The 18,039-nt window shown below is 34.7% G+C and overlaps 3 protein-coding genes across 5 annotated transcripts; 1 reads left to right on the forward strand and 2 right to left on the reverse strand.

Annotated features, from left to right (window-relative positions):
• Positions 1 to 22: 22 nt before the first annotated feature.
• Positions 23 to 3,566, reverse strand: LOC9328910. Of its 2 annotated transcripts, XM_021011623.1 has the most exons (10): positions 3,063 to 3,447; positions 2,906 to 2,983; positions 2,600 to 2,759; positions 2,091 to 2,368; positions 1,899 to 2,001; positions 1,683 to 1,783; positions 1,404 to 1,578; positions 1,044 to 1,214; positions 651 to 751; positions 54 to 537 (listed from the first exon to the last, which is right to left on the reverse strand). In XM_021011623.1, the coding sequence occupies exons 1-10, from the start codon at positions 3,330 to 3,332 to the stop codon at positions 478 to 480; spliced, it is 1,497 nt and encodes a 498-aa protein (XP_020867282.1). In that variant the 5' UTR covers positions 3,333 to 3,447; the 3' UTR covers positions 54 to 477. The 2 variants fall into 2 exon arrangements, with proteins under 2 accessions (XP_002892848.1, XP_020867282.1); XM_002892802.2 differs by having other exon boundaries at positions 23 to 537; positions 2,091 to 2,759; positions 3,063 to 3,566.
• A 714-nt stretch (positions 3,567 to 4,280) lies between these two features.
• LOC9328911 (lipid phosphate phosphatase 2) lies at positions 4,281 to 6,618 on the forward strand. Of its 2 annotated transcripts, XM_021010372.1 has the most exons (9): positions 4,319 to 4,540; positions 4,639 to 4,696; positions 4,780 to 5,002; positions 5,119 to 5,206; positions 5,303 to 5,412; positions 5,491 to 5,584; positions 5,714 to 5,902; positions 5,986 to 6,045; positions 6,146 to 6,618. In XM_021010372.1, exons 3-9 carry the CDS (start codon positions 4,787 to 4,789, stop codon positions 6,325 to 6,327), a joined length of 939 nt encoding a protein of 312 aa, XP_020866031.1. In that variant the 5' UTR covers positions 4,319 to 4,540; positions 4,639 to 4,696; positions 4,780 to 4,786; the 3' UTR covers positions 6,328 to 6,618. The 2 variants fall into 2 exon arrangements, with proteins under 2 accessions (XP_002890086.1, XP_020866031.1); XM_002890040.2 differs by lacking the exon at positions 4,639 to 4,696 and having other exon boundaries at positions 4,281 to 4,540.
• A 5,200-nt stretch (positions 6,619 to 11,818) lies between these two features.
• Positions 11,819 to 12,823, reverse strand: LOC9326149 (E3 ubiquitin-protein ligase RHA2A). Its single transcript, XM_021015121.1, has one exon. It carries the CDS (start codon positions 12,757 to 12,759, stop codon positions 12,298 to 12,300), a length of 462 nt encoding a protein of 153 aa, XP_020870780.1. The 5' UTR covers positions 12,760 to 12,823; the 3' UTR covers positions 11,819 to 12,297.
• Between the last annotated feature and the right edge of the window lie 5,216 nt (positions 12,824 to 18,039).

The raw sequence follows: 18,039 nt of genomic DNA on the forward strand, positions 1-18,039 counted from the left end.
TTAATATTAGACAATTCAGATCTATCATTATATCATGTATCCCACACCTTATCTGAGAAGTAGGGCTGTGTCATTAATGGATCTAATACAGAAAATGTACACATAAATCCATGTCTATACAATTGCTCTCATGGATAACTTAAAGTCCTCCAAAAGAAGCAAAGCAGTACAAGGGAACACACCAATTCTTCTAAAAATAAAAAGCTCGTTGCAATAACAAAACAAGAGAAACCATCACAGTTGACAAAAGCTTCCAGCATCTCATTTGATGGTTTTCCTAATTCACAGGTGTGTGACTTGAAAAAACTGATTCCTAAGCTCATGTACAGTTTGCCCGGATACTAAATGTACGTGTCTTAAACGGAAGACATCCTTATTAACAGACGCTTCTGATGTACACTTCTTAGACACCGCCTTAGTGCACCGTCTACATGCGCATATAGCATGCAAAGAACAGAAAAGCCCAAAATGTTTCACTTATGCAGAATCATGGTGGCTAAGAAATTCAGTTATGCAAGGATAAACTTGCTCCACCGCCTGCAGTGAGATAATCAGAGAAACAATTAATAAACAAAACAAGCACGCACATAATATATCATTGAACAAAGTTCCAACATAGGAGACCTAGAAATGACTGGGGAACAACATACCAGTCGCCCTCCAACCAAATCATAGTGTGCATAATGTGGTCCTTCTGGTTCTCCAAGTAACTTATAAGTGACCAAGTTCTCGGGAAACAGCTTAACAGTGTCTGCCATATTCACAAGCATTTGTAATTAGTAATAACGGTGAAAATGGCATGTATGAGATTGAGCATATTAAGCAACCATGTATTAAGTAGCTTAACAATTTATTTGGTGTGTGTGGAAAGGATCATAAAAGTTAATCCATCTATGCCTCATACAGCCTTTCATAACTCAAAAAAAATCAGTAACAACATCGTAGAATTTAAAATGAAATGCATATCTGGGCAAATGAATGGATTCATGTATATTATAGGGTCATCTATACAAAATTTCATAATTAACATTAATCTAGTATACCTTCCACAGCCGCAGGGGGACAGATTAAGTCCCGATCACCTGCAAGAGCTAAGACAGGGACACTGGTTCTGGGAAGATGATCCTTATAGGAAAATTTACCACTACGATCACGTAAGCCTCCCTCTCGAAAGGCCGTTGTCAGCTGAATAAGTAGTTTTGCAGGTATGGTACCTAGATGTAAGAAAACAAAGAAACTCTTTAAAATCACCATAAAGGAAGCAATTACGGATTGCAAAAATTAAGTCATGGTATTCATGCATCTAATAGTAATTGTTCCGGCATTTTCTTTTTCTTAATGTTTTCCAGTTAAGATACGCTAAGAACTCAAATAGTTAAATGGGATCAACTGTTTTTACTTACAGAAGTTATTCAAGACAAGCTTTTCTAACAATTCAGGGTGCATCATATCTGTTGATGATATCAAATCATTAAGCCAAGATAATACATATGGAGGACGTGTCGAAAGAGGAAAAGCAGCAGCCAACAGAGCGCCCAGCGGAACAACTGGAACACTCAGAGCTTCTGCAGGATTGGCCTGTAAAAGAAGTTTCTAGTAAATTAGCTACAAAAAAAACTTAGTGGCACATCAATTCTTCTCGAAGATTCCAGTGCAGAATATTATAACATAAAGTCACGTACAAGAGGTATGAGCAACTTGAGTGCAGAATCTGAGGTTGTGTAATCAACCGATGATGCCAGAGTTGCCACAGCTGCCACAGAAGGTTCTCGTCCTTCAAAAGCTAACAAAATGGAATAGAAGAAATGAATGCCAGCTTAAATATATGAGGCCTCTGTTTCCAAGAAAATGAGATCTAATGGAAAGAATACCCAATTGAAAGATATATATTAAGTTACCACAACGTGACAGCATTGCATAGAGTAGGATACCCCCCATGGAGTGCCCAATTGCGAATAGTTTGCCATCCTTGGGCTTGCTTTGCGCTCTAACATACTCAATCTGTAGCAAACCAAAAACGGACACCCAGTTCAGTAACAAAATCCAGACACGATTATGCGAAGGATTCAGCAAGATCAACATTGCCTCACCGCAGCAGGGACATCCTCCTCAAGGTAGTGATCAAAATCCCAGTCATATTTAACTATCAAATCCAGTTGCTTCTGAAAATCTTCTATGGTCGCAGTGAGGCGTTCTTGTAAATCAATCAGCGGAGGCGAGACAGACCTTTGACCATCATCGAAAAGATTCACAAGGCGCTGGGCCAAATCTCTGATTTGGTTAACAAGTCCTGAGTTTTGCCTGGACTCTATCAAACTCAAAAGCTTGGATCTTATCTCATTAAAGCGCTCGTACAGCTGTGTATCATCTACAAGCATTGCAATTTTGTCAAATAACTTAGCAGACATGAACACTGACTGACCTTCACTGAGAAAGCCAGAAAGTCTTTCTGACAAACGCATGAAAGTCGATGTCAATCTCGCCACAAGTTGTGACTCATCCCAAGCGGAGGCTTCGCCAACAACTGAAACATCCGACGCTGGTGCACTACTGTCCACGATATCAGTAGCCTTGTTTTCATCAGAACAAGATTCTTTACCTGCAGCAGCTCTAGCAGTAGATTCTATCCGATTCGACAATTCGTGAGCAGATTCCTCAACATCCTTAAGATCAGATACTCGTGTACTCAATCCAGCACCACGAACCTCGAGAATCCAGGTCTCAAATCCCTGACCAGACATATGTCTTGCAAAAGAGCACTGCAATGACATCAACAAAGATTTACAATAAATCTACTTCCTCGTCGAAAGATACACTAGTGTACTCATGTCCTTAGCGTGAATGTTGCTCTTGATGAAACAAATTGACATTAAAAACGAAAGGAAACATGAAGGGAACAACATACACCAGGAGATAAATCATATCCGATGGCATTAGTTCCTACTCCAGACAATAGCAACAACGGATGATTCCTCGTCGGAGCCTATGAGAAGATAGAAAATTAAAAAAAAAATCAAAATTGCAGATACAGAGAAGAACGATAGTTGGTGAATTTTGAAAACCTGAGGAGGAGGCAAGTAACGCCAGAGAGCGAGACGCCAATCGCTGTTAGGAACAGAGACGTAATGAAGCTCGTCGGCGGTGCAAAGAGAAGGTTTCGTGGGGAGCTTAACAGAGGAAGAAGAGAAAGCTCTCGGTCGAAACAACGTCGTGCGGTGACGAAACGAAGGAGGAGTGACGGTGCCGATGGAGCAGTGGAAATATACGGTGGAGGAAGCTCGGCGAAGAGCTGAGCGGATCTCCAAGGGGAATTGGGGAGGCATGGTGGACATGGCACAGACTCTGGCAGATTTGGAAAACAAATGGTGGCTCGGTTTCACTCCGGCGTGTTTTTTTAAGGATCTTCATTCATTTTCCGGTACACGTGGAGAGACGACCAGTGATGTGATGATTGACGAAGACGTGACTTTCTTATTTTGACCGCGAATACTTTGGGCCCGTGATATTGCAAAAAGCCCAAGTTGGATTTTTTTGTTTCTTTGGACCTTTGGTGGTGCGTTGAAGACAAGGAAGGTATAGTGTAAAGGAAATTCTGTCCAATCATTCTGATTTGGAATTTGAGATGTGTTTAACTAAAAGCAATTAATCAACAAAACCAGAATATATCACTGATACTTTACTTAATACAATAGTTTTCAAAAATAGATACTCCCTCTGTTTTTTTTAAGTTATCGTTTTAACTGTATTTTGACAAATTAAGAAAATGTATACAATGACTATATTAACCTCATAAAAATGACAAGTAATTATTTACAAATAATTTGTGTTCAATAAAATGAAGGCAATTTGGGTAGTTATTGGCATAAATTACATTATTACCTTAAAACGACAACTAATTTAAAACAAAAAAAGCTCTAAAACGACAACTATTCGAAAACGGAGGGAGTATATGTTATTATATTTACATAAACTAAATAATGTATCTAACTAAATAACTAAAAATGTTAATATAATTAGCTATCATCTTAATTATTAATTTTAAATTTACTATATACTAAGCGACTAAGTGAGAAGAATAAAGTCAGATTTGATCTAATCAATCAAGATATTATTTGTACATTTAGTATTTTTTAATTTTATATTACACTAAATTTAAGAAATTTTGATCTAAAATTGAATTTAAAAAGATAAACAAAAAATAAAAACTGTCAATCAAATATAATATTATTTTTTGACTAATTTTGATATTTATTTCTATAATATTGGATCAATTGATGTATGAGTAGTCTCTATGATTTCTGAAAGACAAAAACATAAAGCTAAAGAGAAGAGGTTGCTTTTTCTTTATTGGACGAAACACAACTTTATCTTTCATTCCTTTGAAATCTCCCGGAGAAAACCAAACATATTTTCCGTTTCCCGCTTTAATCCATTCCTGTTTTCCCCAGTTCGCGACACACATAGAGAGTGTAGATACGCTTTCACGAGCGTCTCCGACGTCGAACTTCCGCTCATCATCTCCACATCTCTAACGCTAAAGGTACACTCATCGTCTTCTCTCCTATTTATCACCGATAAGTTTTGAGACAGAGGTTCAACAGTGGAATTTAGTGATTCTGGTTTGTGGCCATTGTGCAGTTGATTCTTGTTATAGGCGAGCTTATAACCTTGAAAGCTCTTATTGAGTTCGAGCAAGGTTTCTAATTTGGCAGCTCTCAGCAAAAACCCTAGCTTTGAACCTATTTTCGTCCACTAACAGCTTTTCTTGTGGAACTATAGATTAAGCATGCCCGAAATTCAATTGGGTGTTCATACAATAAGATCTCATGGAGTCACAGTCGCGAGGTTCCATATGCATGACTGGCTCATTCTTCTGCTGCTTATCGTCATCGATATTGTTCTCAATATCATCGAACCCTTTCATCGTTTTGTTGGAGAAGATATGCTCACTGATCTCAGATACCCTCTGCAAGACAACACAATTCCTTTCTGGGCTGTCCCGGTATTACGTCATGGATTTCCTGATTTCTTTTATACAACAAGTAAAGTAACTCTTGGACCTGCTTTTTGTGATTCCTCTGGTAATTCTCTACAAGTGTTTGTTTTCTTTTGTGACAGTTGATAGCTGTTGTACTACCTTTTGCTGTCATTTGTGTTTACTACTTCATCAGAAATGATGTTTATGACCTGCATCATGCAATACTAGGTACCTCTTTCTTCTCTCAATGGTGTGGTGTTTCATGTTTCGAATTCTTTGTAGCTACTCTTGATTTTGAGGTGTTTTCTCTTGGGTCTTCTTCAGGTCTTTTGTTCTCTGTACTTATAACCGGTGTCATAACCGATGCTATAAAGGACGCTGTAGGTCGACCTCGTCCTGACTTCTTTTGGCGTTGTTTCCCTGATGGTATAGGGGTAAGCAGCACACATCTCTTTGCTTACTCTGATAACACCTTGGATAAACTCTAACTGGTCGAAGTTGTGAAATTCCAGATCTTTCACAACGTCACAAGGAATGTTCTGTGTACTGGAGCTAAGGATGTGGTCAAAGAGGGACACAAAAGCTTCCCCAGCGGGCACACATCTTGTAAGTGGCTATCTTTGAGCTTGTTGTACCATGAGAGAACTCTATGTTGTAGTATGGTTATTGGTTAATGTTTTCATCAAATAGGATGGCACATTGTAGATCATAAAGAGTTGGTCTTGTTACCTGCAGGGTCGTTTGCTGGTCTAGGGTTTCTATCTTTGTACTTGTCTGGGAAAATCAGGGTATTTGACCAGAGAGGGCATGTTGCAAAGCTCTGCATTGTGATCCTACCTCTACTGGTTGCAGCATTGGTTGGTGTATCCCGAGTAGATGACTATTGGCATCACTGGCAAGATGTGTTTGGAGGAGCTATCATAGGTTTGTTTGTTTTTTAACTCATGCATTCAACATACGTGAGAAACAAACTGATGAAGGACACACATCTTTCATGCAATGTCCAGGATTGACTGTGGCCACGTTTTGTTACCTGCAATTCTTCCCTCCTCCGTACGATCCAGACGGTGTGTAACTGAGGAACCTCTTCTCTTCAAGATATAGTCACTTCGATTAATAGATAGTAAGGAACACTGATCTATCTCTATATGGACTGCTTGCTTTCAGGTTGGGGACCTCATGCGTACTTCCAGATGCTCGCAGACTCAAGAAACGATGTCCAAAATTCAGCAGGAATGAATCATCTAAGCGTGAGGCAAACAGAGCTAGAGAACGTGTACGTTGATCGAGAAGAGACGTCTATGGAAATATCAAGAAGCAACACGCGGGACACCACCCGTAATGCTTGAGAACCGCTAAGTGAAGTCTTGTACATACTCGTTTGTCAGTCTATGTGTATTTGGGTTAGGCATTGATATGTATGGGCTTCTAATTACAAGGCCAATATTGGTTGGAAACCATAAGCTAAAAACAGAGCCCAAAAAAGAGGAAAATAGAATCGCTGAAAGGAGGGCTTGAACCTTGTGGTTAACAGCCACACGCTCTAGCCATCTGAGCTATTCCAGCTTTTTGACTACCTTTTAAAGTATTAATTCTTAAAAGGAAGGGGAAAAGTTGGTGTATGAAAGAACTTTTTTTTTTTTTTCTCAATACCGAATTTTGACATCACATTAACACTTGTATAAATCTCTAAATTATATATTCCGGTCAATCATAGTATATATACAGTATATGATAAGATTCATGAAAAATGATATATTTTGTCTTTTGTTGAATGGCATTATACAACGTATGTTACATCTAAAATTTCATCTTGTCAAAAGGTAAAATCCGAAAGGGATATTTGTGGGGATCGAGGCCCATGCGCCCCTTACAGAAGACCCAGGCCGATTGGCCTTTTCCCTTAATTTTAGGATTTCTCATTAATATTTTCGTATTTACCAGTTCACACCCTTTTTCTCTCTTTGAGTATCCAATGATTGCTTTTTCCAATATTTTATGACCATTTTAACGAGCAAAATTTTTAAATACGAGTCATTTTATTCAGCCTTTTGATGAATTTGTCCAATGAGGTGTGCACTCTATGTCTTGGATTCCTCTTAAAAGTCATTCTTTTTCTCCCAGACTTTTACTTTTACCTTTGTTGAATTATGCAGAATCTTTACTACTTTGTTATTAAAAAAGAAAAACTCTATGAAATTTGGATATCAATATGTAATCATATTTAGTTGTTTGTCTAACTAAGTAGTTGTACATGGACTTAAGTGATGATCCAAAGAATATAAAAGATTAGTGACAAATTGCTGTTCGTTTTCACCATAAAAATGTCTTCTATTTTAGAAAGCATGTAAACCTGTTTATGTTTTCATTATTTTCATTTTTTTAGTCCACTAACGTAATATCAATCATATTCATTATATTTGAAAATTCAACGTGTAATTTTTTTTTTTTTTTTTTTTATAAACCTTATCGGCTATCCGGTAGGAACGCACCAAGGTGCTACATAGTGGACTGGTCCACCGTGTTAACGGTTAGGCCCTTACGGGCTACCACTCTGCCTATCCCGAGTTTGGAATGCCTTCCGACTAAGTGCCAGGGGTAGTCAGGCCGCCTGCATTTCTGACTACCAAGTAAACCAATTGGGCCAAGGTCCAACTGACAGACTTCCCAAACAAATTTGTTTTTGTCACATTTTGTTTCCAGGGAGAATATATGAATTCAACGTGTAATATCTTTCTATATATATGAATATGATATGATTATGGCTTAAAGCAAGCCCTTTCCGTGAGACACACACCCACCTCCTACTTCTAGTTCTAATAGGAAAAGATCTTTGTGTTGTATATGTTCACATATATTATCATTATTTAGTCATTTCAAGTAACAAATTATTAGAGGAACAACAAAAAAAAAAAAAGACGACCAACGTCAATAAAAATGGAAGACAAATGAATGACGCAGAAAGTGGCGTTGTGATGATGTAATTCAGTCTAATCTGAGTAGTGCGGTGTGTGAACGGCCAGGATTGAAGGAGGGCGTAAGAGTGGAGGGTCAACGTAAATAGATATAAAGGTGTTAACTTTTTGTCTGTTTTAGTCACTAAAGAGTAAAGATGTTTGACAAAAATTGAAAAAAAGTTTACGACACGATGAGACTGAAACTGAGACCCCCACCTGTGACTTTATTTTCTCGTATCTTTGAGTGGTCTTTCAAAAATGTTTAAGCAGGGCCCGCCCAAACTATTTGAGTGCCTAAAGCAAAAAATTTTTTGGCCCATTAACAAAAGCTGTTATAAAAAAAAAAATACAAGTTTTAACATGTATGGGATTCGAAACCGTGATCTGTACAACAAAAGACTTTAACCTAACCACTAGACCACAATAACATTTTAAAAATTGATGCCCTTAAAACTACTTATAATTATTTGATGCCTAAAGCCCTTGCTTCATGGGCTTTACCCATGGGCCGGCCCTGTGTTTAAGTGATCATAATCAGAAAGGCTACAACACTCATGAGTTAATTTATACTTAGAGAGTAGTTTGTGAATCTATCAACGGATCGGACCAGCTCTGCAAGTCGGTGGAACTAAGATGGGTTTTGGATTTGGAAAATGGATATGTGCCTTGGGCGATGGATGGATATCACAAATAGCACACAAAATCACACATATAAGTGTGTACAATATAAAGAGAACGTACGGCGACATGATGACCAAATGAGAAAGCCCCATTGATTTGTCTGCTCATTACCTAACATCCAAATCTATATTCATTTCTTGCCTCATTCTCTTTTGTTTTTATATGCAAAGAATTACTACTACTTTTTTTTCATAATGAATACGTAAATAACACTAAACAGAAACGTCAATAGTGACAATTAGATTGTGAGATGAAATTTAACGAGGGAATAACATAATACAGTAAACTAGCTTAAACATAATTGAATTGAATGCTATTAAATTATTTTTGATTGTAGATTGATGAATTTTCATATTCTCTTGTTAAACTTGTAACACCGTCGTGAAAATGAACAAAGGAGACCACATAATTCATGTATGCTCTAAAAACACCACGAAAAATATACAAAATAACTTTATATATTTGTATGAACAAATGAAAGAGAGCATTTGGTAGAGTGAGGAAAAGAAGGAAGCTGCACAACACTCAAAGCCAAGACTGTTCCACTATCTCTTCATCTTCGTGACTTTCTATGCACATTCTTCCTAATAAGCATTTCCCTAATTAACCTACTCTCATTATCTATATTAATTCTAACAACCATTCTTCCTCTTAAATCTGTAAAAAAGGGCTTTAGAGAAAACATACATACCCAAGAGGCTCGGAGATCGAAACTATATAGAAGAATTTCTTTCACATTACCCCAAGTTTAAAATTTTCAGTTTTGCCCCTCAACGTCATACTAAACTCCAAACCCCACCCCAAATTGTGTGTCAATCACTTGTATATCATTTGCTAATACACAATCATATTTACTTTTTTATATATATAAAAATGTGGAGAGACATAACCTCCTTGACCCTTTATATAAGACCCACTCATCATTCCATACTTTTGCACATTGCCTACTATATCAATCTTCTTCTTCTTCTTCTTTAACTTGCTGCTTTTATATAACCAAGTCTTTACTTTTAGAGGTCAGCTATGGTGTCAACAGAAGAAGACGAGGAACGGGGAAAAGGGAGGAAAGGTGTTTCATATATGAAACAATGATGACCACATTTTATGGATGGTTTAGAGAAAAAGATGGGCTTTGCAATAGTTTACGCTCTTTCATAGAAATGTAAGTCTGGGGAGAGCGAGATTATTGCATTGCTTGCTGCTGGGGAATCGAAGGTTACTGGTCCGATTTTTTTTCCTTACCCGAAAAAAATCATTCTTATATCTCTTACTTAGTGTTTTGTGTGTGCTAGTCTACGATTATCTTCATGTTATGTTATGAAATGAAGAGTGTCCTTGTGGTGATGCTATCTATCAACTTTATAAGAAAAAGTTACATTTCAAATAAATGAGAGTTTACTAGCAACAGTATCAGATGGATTATGAGTTGAATCTTGAGGAGTTAAAGTGCTTGTATTTAATTGTGTATTCGTTTCTCATTTAACCCAACTAAAGAACTCTTATACGACGTTTTGAGTAGGTAAGAATAGGATTAGTTAAGAAAATCAACTAGTACAATATATAAAACAAATCGGGTCAAATTTATTTAATTTTGACCCGGAAATCTTCAATCGGATATTTCCTTAAATTTTGGCAAAATTAAAAAACGAAAATAATTAATAAAATCTAAAATATATATACTTTCTCAACTAATTACTATATTTAAACGCTTTATTTATGGTATATTCTCCACGATTTTTATAGATAAAGAAATCAAATATGATGATTTAATGCTAATATAACAAATTTGCACTAATTTCCTAAAACCTCTCTACCTAATTTAAACATAAATATATGATTCTTATTTCACTTTTATTTGATCTTATATTTATATTATTTTAAATTATTATAAAATATATAAATAGTTAGTAAATTTTAGTTTTTTTTTTCTGCATATGTTACAATTCAAATTTTTTAAAACGGACATATATTACTCAATCGATGAATAAAAATATGTGTGTAATCTATATTAACATTTTTAAGAACAAATTGAGCATTTAATCATGTCGTTATTTTATTCAGACCCGAAATTGAGTCATTCGGATCTTTCTTTAATTTTTACAATTATCTAAAATGGGACAGTATATCACGGGTGAAATCCTAATTAGTATTTTAAGATACAATTATAAATTATTTTTATGGGTTGGTCCAAAAACACACACTAATTTAAAAATATACATGGAAACTATTTGAAAGCAACTTTCAAATTAACTCGAATTATATGACATTTAAATAAAAGTGTTATTAAAAAAATAACAAAATGATGTTTAATTTCATTTTAGATTATATGGTTGGACGGGTTTGGGTCAATATTAATACGAGACAATATACCACAGATGAAATCCTATAAATAACAAATCAAAATACAATTATACAATCTTAAACACTAAACAAAACAAATACAACTTAAAATTTTTTATTTTAGATACAACGCATGTTACCCGCGGTATACAACAAAAAATATTATACACAATAAATTCATCAATTTATAAAAATAAAAAAATCAAATAATTAACCCGCGGTATATCGCGGGTCATATCCTAGTAATAAATTTAAAAATGGTTCTTAAAAATGGATCTTAATGTTAAATTTAGATCTTAGCTAAGCCACTTTAATTTTGGATCTTAGTCTTTAACAAGATTTTTCTTTAATTTTTTTGCTAATATTTAGCTAAGGCTCATCAATTGGAGCCCAGGTAAAGCCTCATCTATAATGTTACCACCTTAATGGGCCTATTCCCCTTTGAAAACGTAATGTTACTAAGCCCATCTTGTTTGTTTGTTATCGTTTCCTTACAAATTAATAAGCCCACACAATTCTCTAAAAAGAGAGACTCAATCCTCAATCTTCTCAAGTCTCAAGTCTCAAGTCTCTCAAGTCTCAACACTTGAACTTCCAAACTTCTTATACAAACGGAAATAATAGATGAATGAATGAATCATTGCAAACTTGAGACTGGAATATAAACCTTTTCCACTCCTTGGAATTTGTCAAAGAAGTTGATGGGATTCAATTTTTTTAGGGATGAATCCATGAATCTTCAACTAATAAATCACTCAACTGTTCAAAAAATCTCACTATAATGATCATTGTCCTCACTGGTTTGTGAACTGAATATCATATGATATAAAGAAGGTATTGTATAAAACATGAATCTGATGTATAGAAAAAGTGTTGACAATTATGTGCAATGTCCATCCTTAATTACACACATCTTGTTACAATACTGAGAGGTGTTGTAGTAAATCAATTCCCCTTCTCCCAATATCAAAGCCAGATACATCTACAAATCCACCATTTCCTTCTTTACAAAAAAAAAAAACAAACAGGAACAAAACATTTCCAAAATTCACAGTGTTGATGGATTGAGTTTGCACAGATTATTTCTGGAATTTAGATGTTCTCCATATATATACTCAAAAGTAAGGAAAAACAAAAGATACAAACGGTGAAAATTTGTATATTTCAAAATTTACAAAACGAAATCGAAAAGTGAAAAAACAAACAAAAAGGTCCTCTCCTCTCACAGAAGAGAAGAGAAGAGAGAGACCTCAAAAAAAAAAACCGAGAAAAGAAGGGGCGCGCGTGGTCAAACCGAACCAGCCAGCCACCGTAGATCTCTCGGATGCCGTCGGATCAAACTCAGTGGAGAGAGAAACACGAGATCAAATCCCTTCCAACGCGGCGCTGCGTTTTAGAGACGCAATCATCGGAGACCAAAGCAGATCTACAAAGAGGACAAGTGAAATTGAGTTGATGAAGCCATCCTTCTAAACACTTCTTGTGGAACACGTGTCGACATTCCAGCTTCCTCACCTCTTCACCTTCCTTAAGCTTCGACAAACACACCACACAATCGGACCCGCCTCCGTCACCGCACCGGTACGAGAATAACCGATTCAAGCTCAGCTGATCGGCGAGCACTATTATGTTGGCTAGTCCCGATGCTACAGAGACATCGTCGACGGGGAGATTATGATTTGATTTAGCGGTGAGACGGAGGAGGAAAGATCGGAGATGGTTGATGAAGACGGCGAGGAGAGAGAGGAGCATAAGAGGGATTGAATCGGAAGAGACGTCACTTAGCTGACCTTGTAGCCCCATCTTCTTCTTCTTCTTCTTCTCTCTCTCTGTTCTTCAATATATATATATAGCTGTCTTTGCTTTAAACCTTTACACATTATTGTTCCTTTTTATTATTTCATATCACTATGCGGTCAATTAGACTTTTTATTTTGGAAAAACTACAAAATCTACCACTTATTCCCAATTTCTTTCAAAATCTACCACATTCCTTCCTTTCTTTCAACTCATACCACATTTTGATGTAGAGTTACCATTTTGCCCTCCCTTTTTATCTTCCTTTTTATCTTTCCTCCCTAATTATTTTTCCTCCCTATTTATCTTCCCTATAACATTAGCTTCTCTATTTATCTCTCTCTCCCTCGAAACATGTGCACTTTAACCAATAAACATTATATCTTCTGAGACTAAACAATTAACTTTCGTTTTTGTCTCCAGATCTTGTCCCCGATTGGAAATTCTCTGTTGCGTCTAGATCTTGTCCCCGATTTCATCATCTTGCTCTATTATCATGAATTCCACATCTTGTCCACCAATTGTTCTCATTTAAGGGTTTCGAATTTTATTTAGATTTTTCACCATCTATTTTGGTCCACAGATTAGTTGAGCATTATTGTCTTCACCTACCCTAATTATTGAATTTTTTTTCCTTCAATTGCAAAATAACAAAAAGATCCAGTTGTCCCCGAGTACTATTACTCATTCTATTACTCATTCGATATGAACTTGTCCCCGATCTAATTCTATTACTCATTTGATCTGAACTTGTCCCCGATCTAATTCTATTACTCATTCGATCTGAACTTGTTCCCGATCTAATTCTATTACCCATTCGGTCTGAACTTGTCCTCGATCGATATCTATTACCCATTCGATCTGAATTTGTCTGCGATCTAATTCTCTTACTCATTCGATCTGAACTTGTCCCCGATATAACATATTCGATCTGATTCTCTTACTCATTCGATCTGAACTTGTCTCCGATCTAATTCTATTACCCATTCCATCTGAATTCGATATGAACTTGTCCCCGATCTAATTCTATTACTCATTCGATATGAACTTGTCCCCGATCTAATTCTATTACCCATTCGATCTGAACTTGTCTTCGATCTAATTATATCACTCATTCGATCTGAATTTGTCCATGATCTAATTATATTACTCATTAGATCTGAATTTGTCCCTGATATAACATATTATTTAAATAACCGTGCAGCATTTATTGTAGACCTGCTCCTTCTTTGGAAGCGCCAGACAAAACTGTCTCTGTCTCTGACACAGACTATGTCCTTGACACAGACTCTGTCCCAATCAGGGGTATTTTGGTCCAGCATTCCACATGTGCTATTGAAATATGGTAGATTTTGAAAGTTTTTTGAGATTGTGGTAGATTTTGAATACCAGTTGTTAAAATGTGGTAGATTTTGCAATATTCCCTTTTATTTTGGTTTATTACCAAAGGAAATTAATTATTTAAAATACTTTTCTATAAAACTTAATGATTTTTAATATGTAGACAGTAGATATATAATGGAATTTTAAGAACAAATCATTATTACACCAGAAATAAATACAGATTTTTTTTTTATTCTTTGAAGTTTTGAACTCCTATTTTTGTCAATTTTATTACCAGTCTGACGATTGTGTAATTAGATCAAGTGAAGTTAGTAATAAATACCAAATCTTTTATACACGTGATCTGGTATATTACGGATCTAATTTTATATTACAAACAAACGTCACTTCTTCTTTTTTTTTTTTTTTTAACCAACGTCACTTCTTTCTCTCTTTCATATTCAGGCCCCTCCATTTTTCCGTCTATGACCACACTTCCCCGTTAGTTTTCAGTGTTTCTTTCTTTTGTTTACACTTTAATTATAATTAATTTTATTTTGTGGTTTTTATGTAAAACGCAAAAATAAACATGAAACTAAAAATAATTATGTGGAAAAATATTTGAGATATTTAATTTATAATATTATGTTAATTTGTAAAAATATGAAAACAGAACTTTTTAAAATTCAAGTAATTAATAATTTTTGTCATAACTTTTTCATTTTGATTTATAGGTTATATTTTTAGGAGTTTTTTTAATTATTATTTTAAGGATGACGAAATGTGTCTATTTTCATAAAAAATTTTTTTTTAAAAATGCATGTGTCCACAATACGCTTAAAACATGTATGTTTTTAAGGATTCCAAAAAAACGTTTAAGAGATTTTAATTGAATAACAATAGAAAGAATGAAAAATCCATAGACACCGATAGGTTGAGTGCAGTACTTAGCCTTATGGTGGTGTGACCATAGCCCAATGTGTTAAGGCATTTGCAAATATACTAATGATATTTGCAAATATATCATAATGGAACAAATGTAAATTAGATTCTTTATCAAAAAAAATGTGAACAATTTACTAATCTTGTAAGGTAACATTTTGAAAAATAAACTTAACACTCCAATCGATTATGTGATGACATGTTACCCTAGAAATTCTTCTTTATTTTTTTTTTTTAATTTTGAAACGACAATAAGCGATCTTTTTCCTTTTCCATAAATGCATTTTGCAATTACAAAAACTATAAAGTGAAATATTAAAATGGTGTTATAGATTAGTAGTGGGCGGTGTGGATGTTTGATCTAATATTAGACGAAGGGGACCAAACTTATAATATTTTAAGATGAACATTATTTATTGATACCAATTTGTTGATCTGATGAAGATTTTGCACGATCCTCGCTAACTTGTTGTCTCACCACCTTTCATATTTTATATGTTTCGGACCCCCAATAATCATGTCATTTCTACGGTTTCTACCTTATAAAAAAATAAAATATTTTCCATATTTTAAAAAAACAAAGATAGCAAGCCACTAATTAAACAGCGGACCAAACAACATCATAATTTTCGGGAATAAAACAAATAAAATTTACGATTTTAGAATATTTGTAAACCGGTGAAAACAGAAGCTACAATTTTTCCTTTTATACATCATAATCTTTTTGGAAATTTGTGAATTTGTATATCTTCAAAATGAATATATATATTTTTTTTTACTGGTAAAATAGTTACAACTAAAAATGGTATGAACTCACAAATAAAAAAGTTTTATCTAAAAGTATTAAATAAAATATACTAGTTCCCACAAAATAAGTGGAAAGTGCCATCTAGTTTGAATCGAACATTAGTTAATGTAATTAATGAAAAATCAAAGGATAAACATGATCATAGTGAGGGGAACATAAACAAAAGAGTGAAGGATAAGTAACATTAATCATGTTTTAGAAAAATGTTAAACGGCGCTGCCTGTCAACGTATTAATTTTGCAAAATATAATTATAAGTTTGGGTTTATATATTTAAATAGAGAAAGTGGGAGAAAAGAAGTCTCGATGTAGCCGTCCAAAAGATCTGAGAATCCACCGACTGATAAAAAAAGAACACAAGTTGGGATTAAGAAAGTTGATTAGCACATTAATTAAGCAACGACCAAAACCATTACCACTCATATAATATGATATTGCCATGGAATTTATATAGAAGAAATAAAGTCCAAAAAAGGGAAGGCGTAAAAGTGATTGACGAAAAGGATGTGTTGTCCTCTATATCATAATTAGCAAGAGTTTAATTAATTGGTGATTACCAACTCCAATTAGATGATGAGCATTGTGTGGTGACAAAACAAAGTAAAAGCAAAGAACATCTCTCGTTGGAAGAAGAGGCAGGTAATGGAGAGACCATTCATTTTAAGCATCATGTGGCCAAAGGGAAACCACACAACACAAGTTTAAAATAATGATGCAAAAGAAAGACAAGTCGCTGTCATAGTTGAAGCAATCAGACCAATCTCTCTTGGATTTTTCTTCGGCCTAATAAATCTACCATATGGGCTTGATCATTTTTGATTGCAGTACTTCAGGCCCAGTTTGTTATCAACGATCATCACTCTGTTTCTTTTTACACCAAAAACAAATTTAAGTACAATTTTTCTTGTTCGAGAAACAGAGTGTATAATCCTCTTGTTTTAGGTACAGAGTGATAAATATAAAAAAATAACACCACCAGAAATTATACAATGAGGGTTAAAAGTATCGTTAATTTAATGTGTTTGGAACAACACATGAAAGGATTGATTTTTTTTTTTTTTTTTTTTTGCAATTTATTACATTTTGTTAGGCTTTTAATCCTATTCCTATAACTCAAAACACGGGTTTAGGGTTCAGAAATAGCAAAAATTTTGCGATTATGTAATAAATTTGTTTGGTTTTTCTAAAAATCGCAAAGGTGATAGATACACATGCAAGAGTTGTTGCGATGTTACTTAAATTGATTGAATTTAGACACATGTAATTTGGTATAGATGTCCATCCTTGTGCCTGGAAGTTCACCGATATACGTCTATTTCACCAATATGCAAAAGCTATACTTATCTATCACAGCAGTGATGGTATACATGATTATAGTTCTACATTTTCTTGTTTCAAACATTATGATTTTCAGTAAAATATAGGTAAATCGTTATATTCTACCAAAAAAAACAATTAGTTATATTTAGTATTTTCTTGAAAGGTGTTAATTTCCATATTACGTTTTCGAAAAATGGTACTTATAACCAAATTGATTGAAAATGAAAAAGGGTCATATGACAGTTGGATGCTTTGCGTGCATCTAACAAGAGCAATTAGTTGGTGGTTAATGTAGCATTTTGAAGTTTCAAAGGACACATATATATATCTTCTGACCTGAAAGCAGCAAGCACGTTAGAAGATATGATGTTCTTGGTGTTGGTGGCATTGCAAGATTATGTGAGCTAGGATCGTTATATCTTTTATATTCCTTGGATTTGAAAGTTAAAAAAATAAATACAGGTTTGACTCTTTCTTTGAGAGAGAATAAAACATTTGATATCAATTCTGATATTTTTGAGCTTTGACTAAAGAAAACATAAGTATCTTTGATTATCTTAAAGAAACAACAAATGTGTCCAAACTCTAGGGGTTGGTTGTATTAGCAATTAGGAGCATGTGGTGGATCAGTCGTAGAAACCATAATTAAAGTCGTCCGGACGGATCAGAAACAAGAATGGACCACTCTTTCTTACTTGTCTTCATATGCCAACACTTATACTTGAGACTGACTATTTTGAGGTTGTCCTCCTCATATTATTTCTAGATGTAGACCACACCTCTCTATCTCTCTCTCCTCCTCCTAACTTACCATTTACCATTTACATCAACACTTAGTTATCCCAATTTTTAACACAGATTCATTCTCCCAAGTTTGCTTGTGGTGAAACAGTT

Source organism: Arabidopsis lyrata (assembly GCF_000004255.2).
Source record: "Arabidopsis lyrata subsp. lyrata unplaced genomic scaffold ARALYscaffold_1, whole genome shotgun sequence".
Lineage (NCBI taxonomy): Eukaryota > Viridiplantae > Streptophyta > Magnoliopsida > Brassicales > Brassicaceae > Arabidopsis > Arabidopsis lyrata.

Excerpts from the sequence above, each read along its gene's own strand:
- LOC9326149 (XM_021015121.1), bottom strand. The coding sequence starts at position 12,759 with ATGGGGCTACAAGGTCAGCTAAGTGACGTCTCTTCCGATTCAATCCCT.
- LOC9328911 (XM_002890040.2), top strand. The coding sequence starts at position 4,787 with ATGCCCGAAATTCAATTGGGTGTTCATACAATAAGATCTCATGGAGTC. Across the intron at positions 5,207-5,302 it reads CCTGCATCATGCAATACTAG|GTCTTTTGTTCTCTGTACTT; the intron begins GTACCTCTTTCT and ends GGTCTTCTTCAG. Across the intron at positions 5,585-5,713 it reads CCCCAGCGGGCACACATCTT|GGTCGTTTGCTGGTCTAGGG; the intron begins GTAAGTGGCTAT and ends TGTTACCTGCAG.
- LOC9328910 (XM_002892802.2), bottom strand. The coding sequence starts at position 3,332 with ATGTCCACCATGCCTCCCCAATTCCCCTTGGAGATCCGCTCAGCTCTT. Across the intron at positions 1,215-1,403 it reads GCTTGTCTTGAATAACTTCT|GTACCATACCTGCAAAACTA; the intron begins GTAAGTAAAAAC and ends TCTTACATCTAG. Across the intron at positions 538-650 it reads ATTTGGTTGGAGGGCGACTG|GCGGTGGAGCAAGTTTATCC; the intron begins GTATGTTGTTCC and ends ATCTCACTGCAG.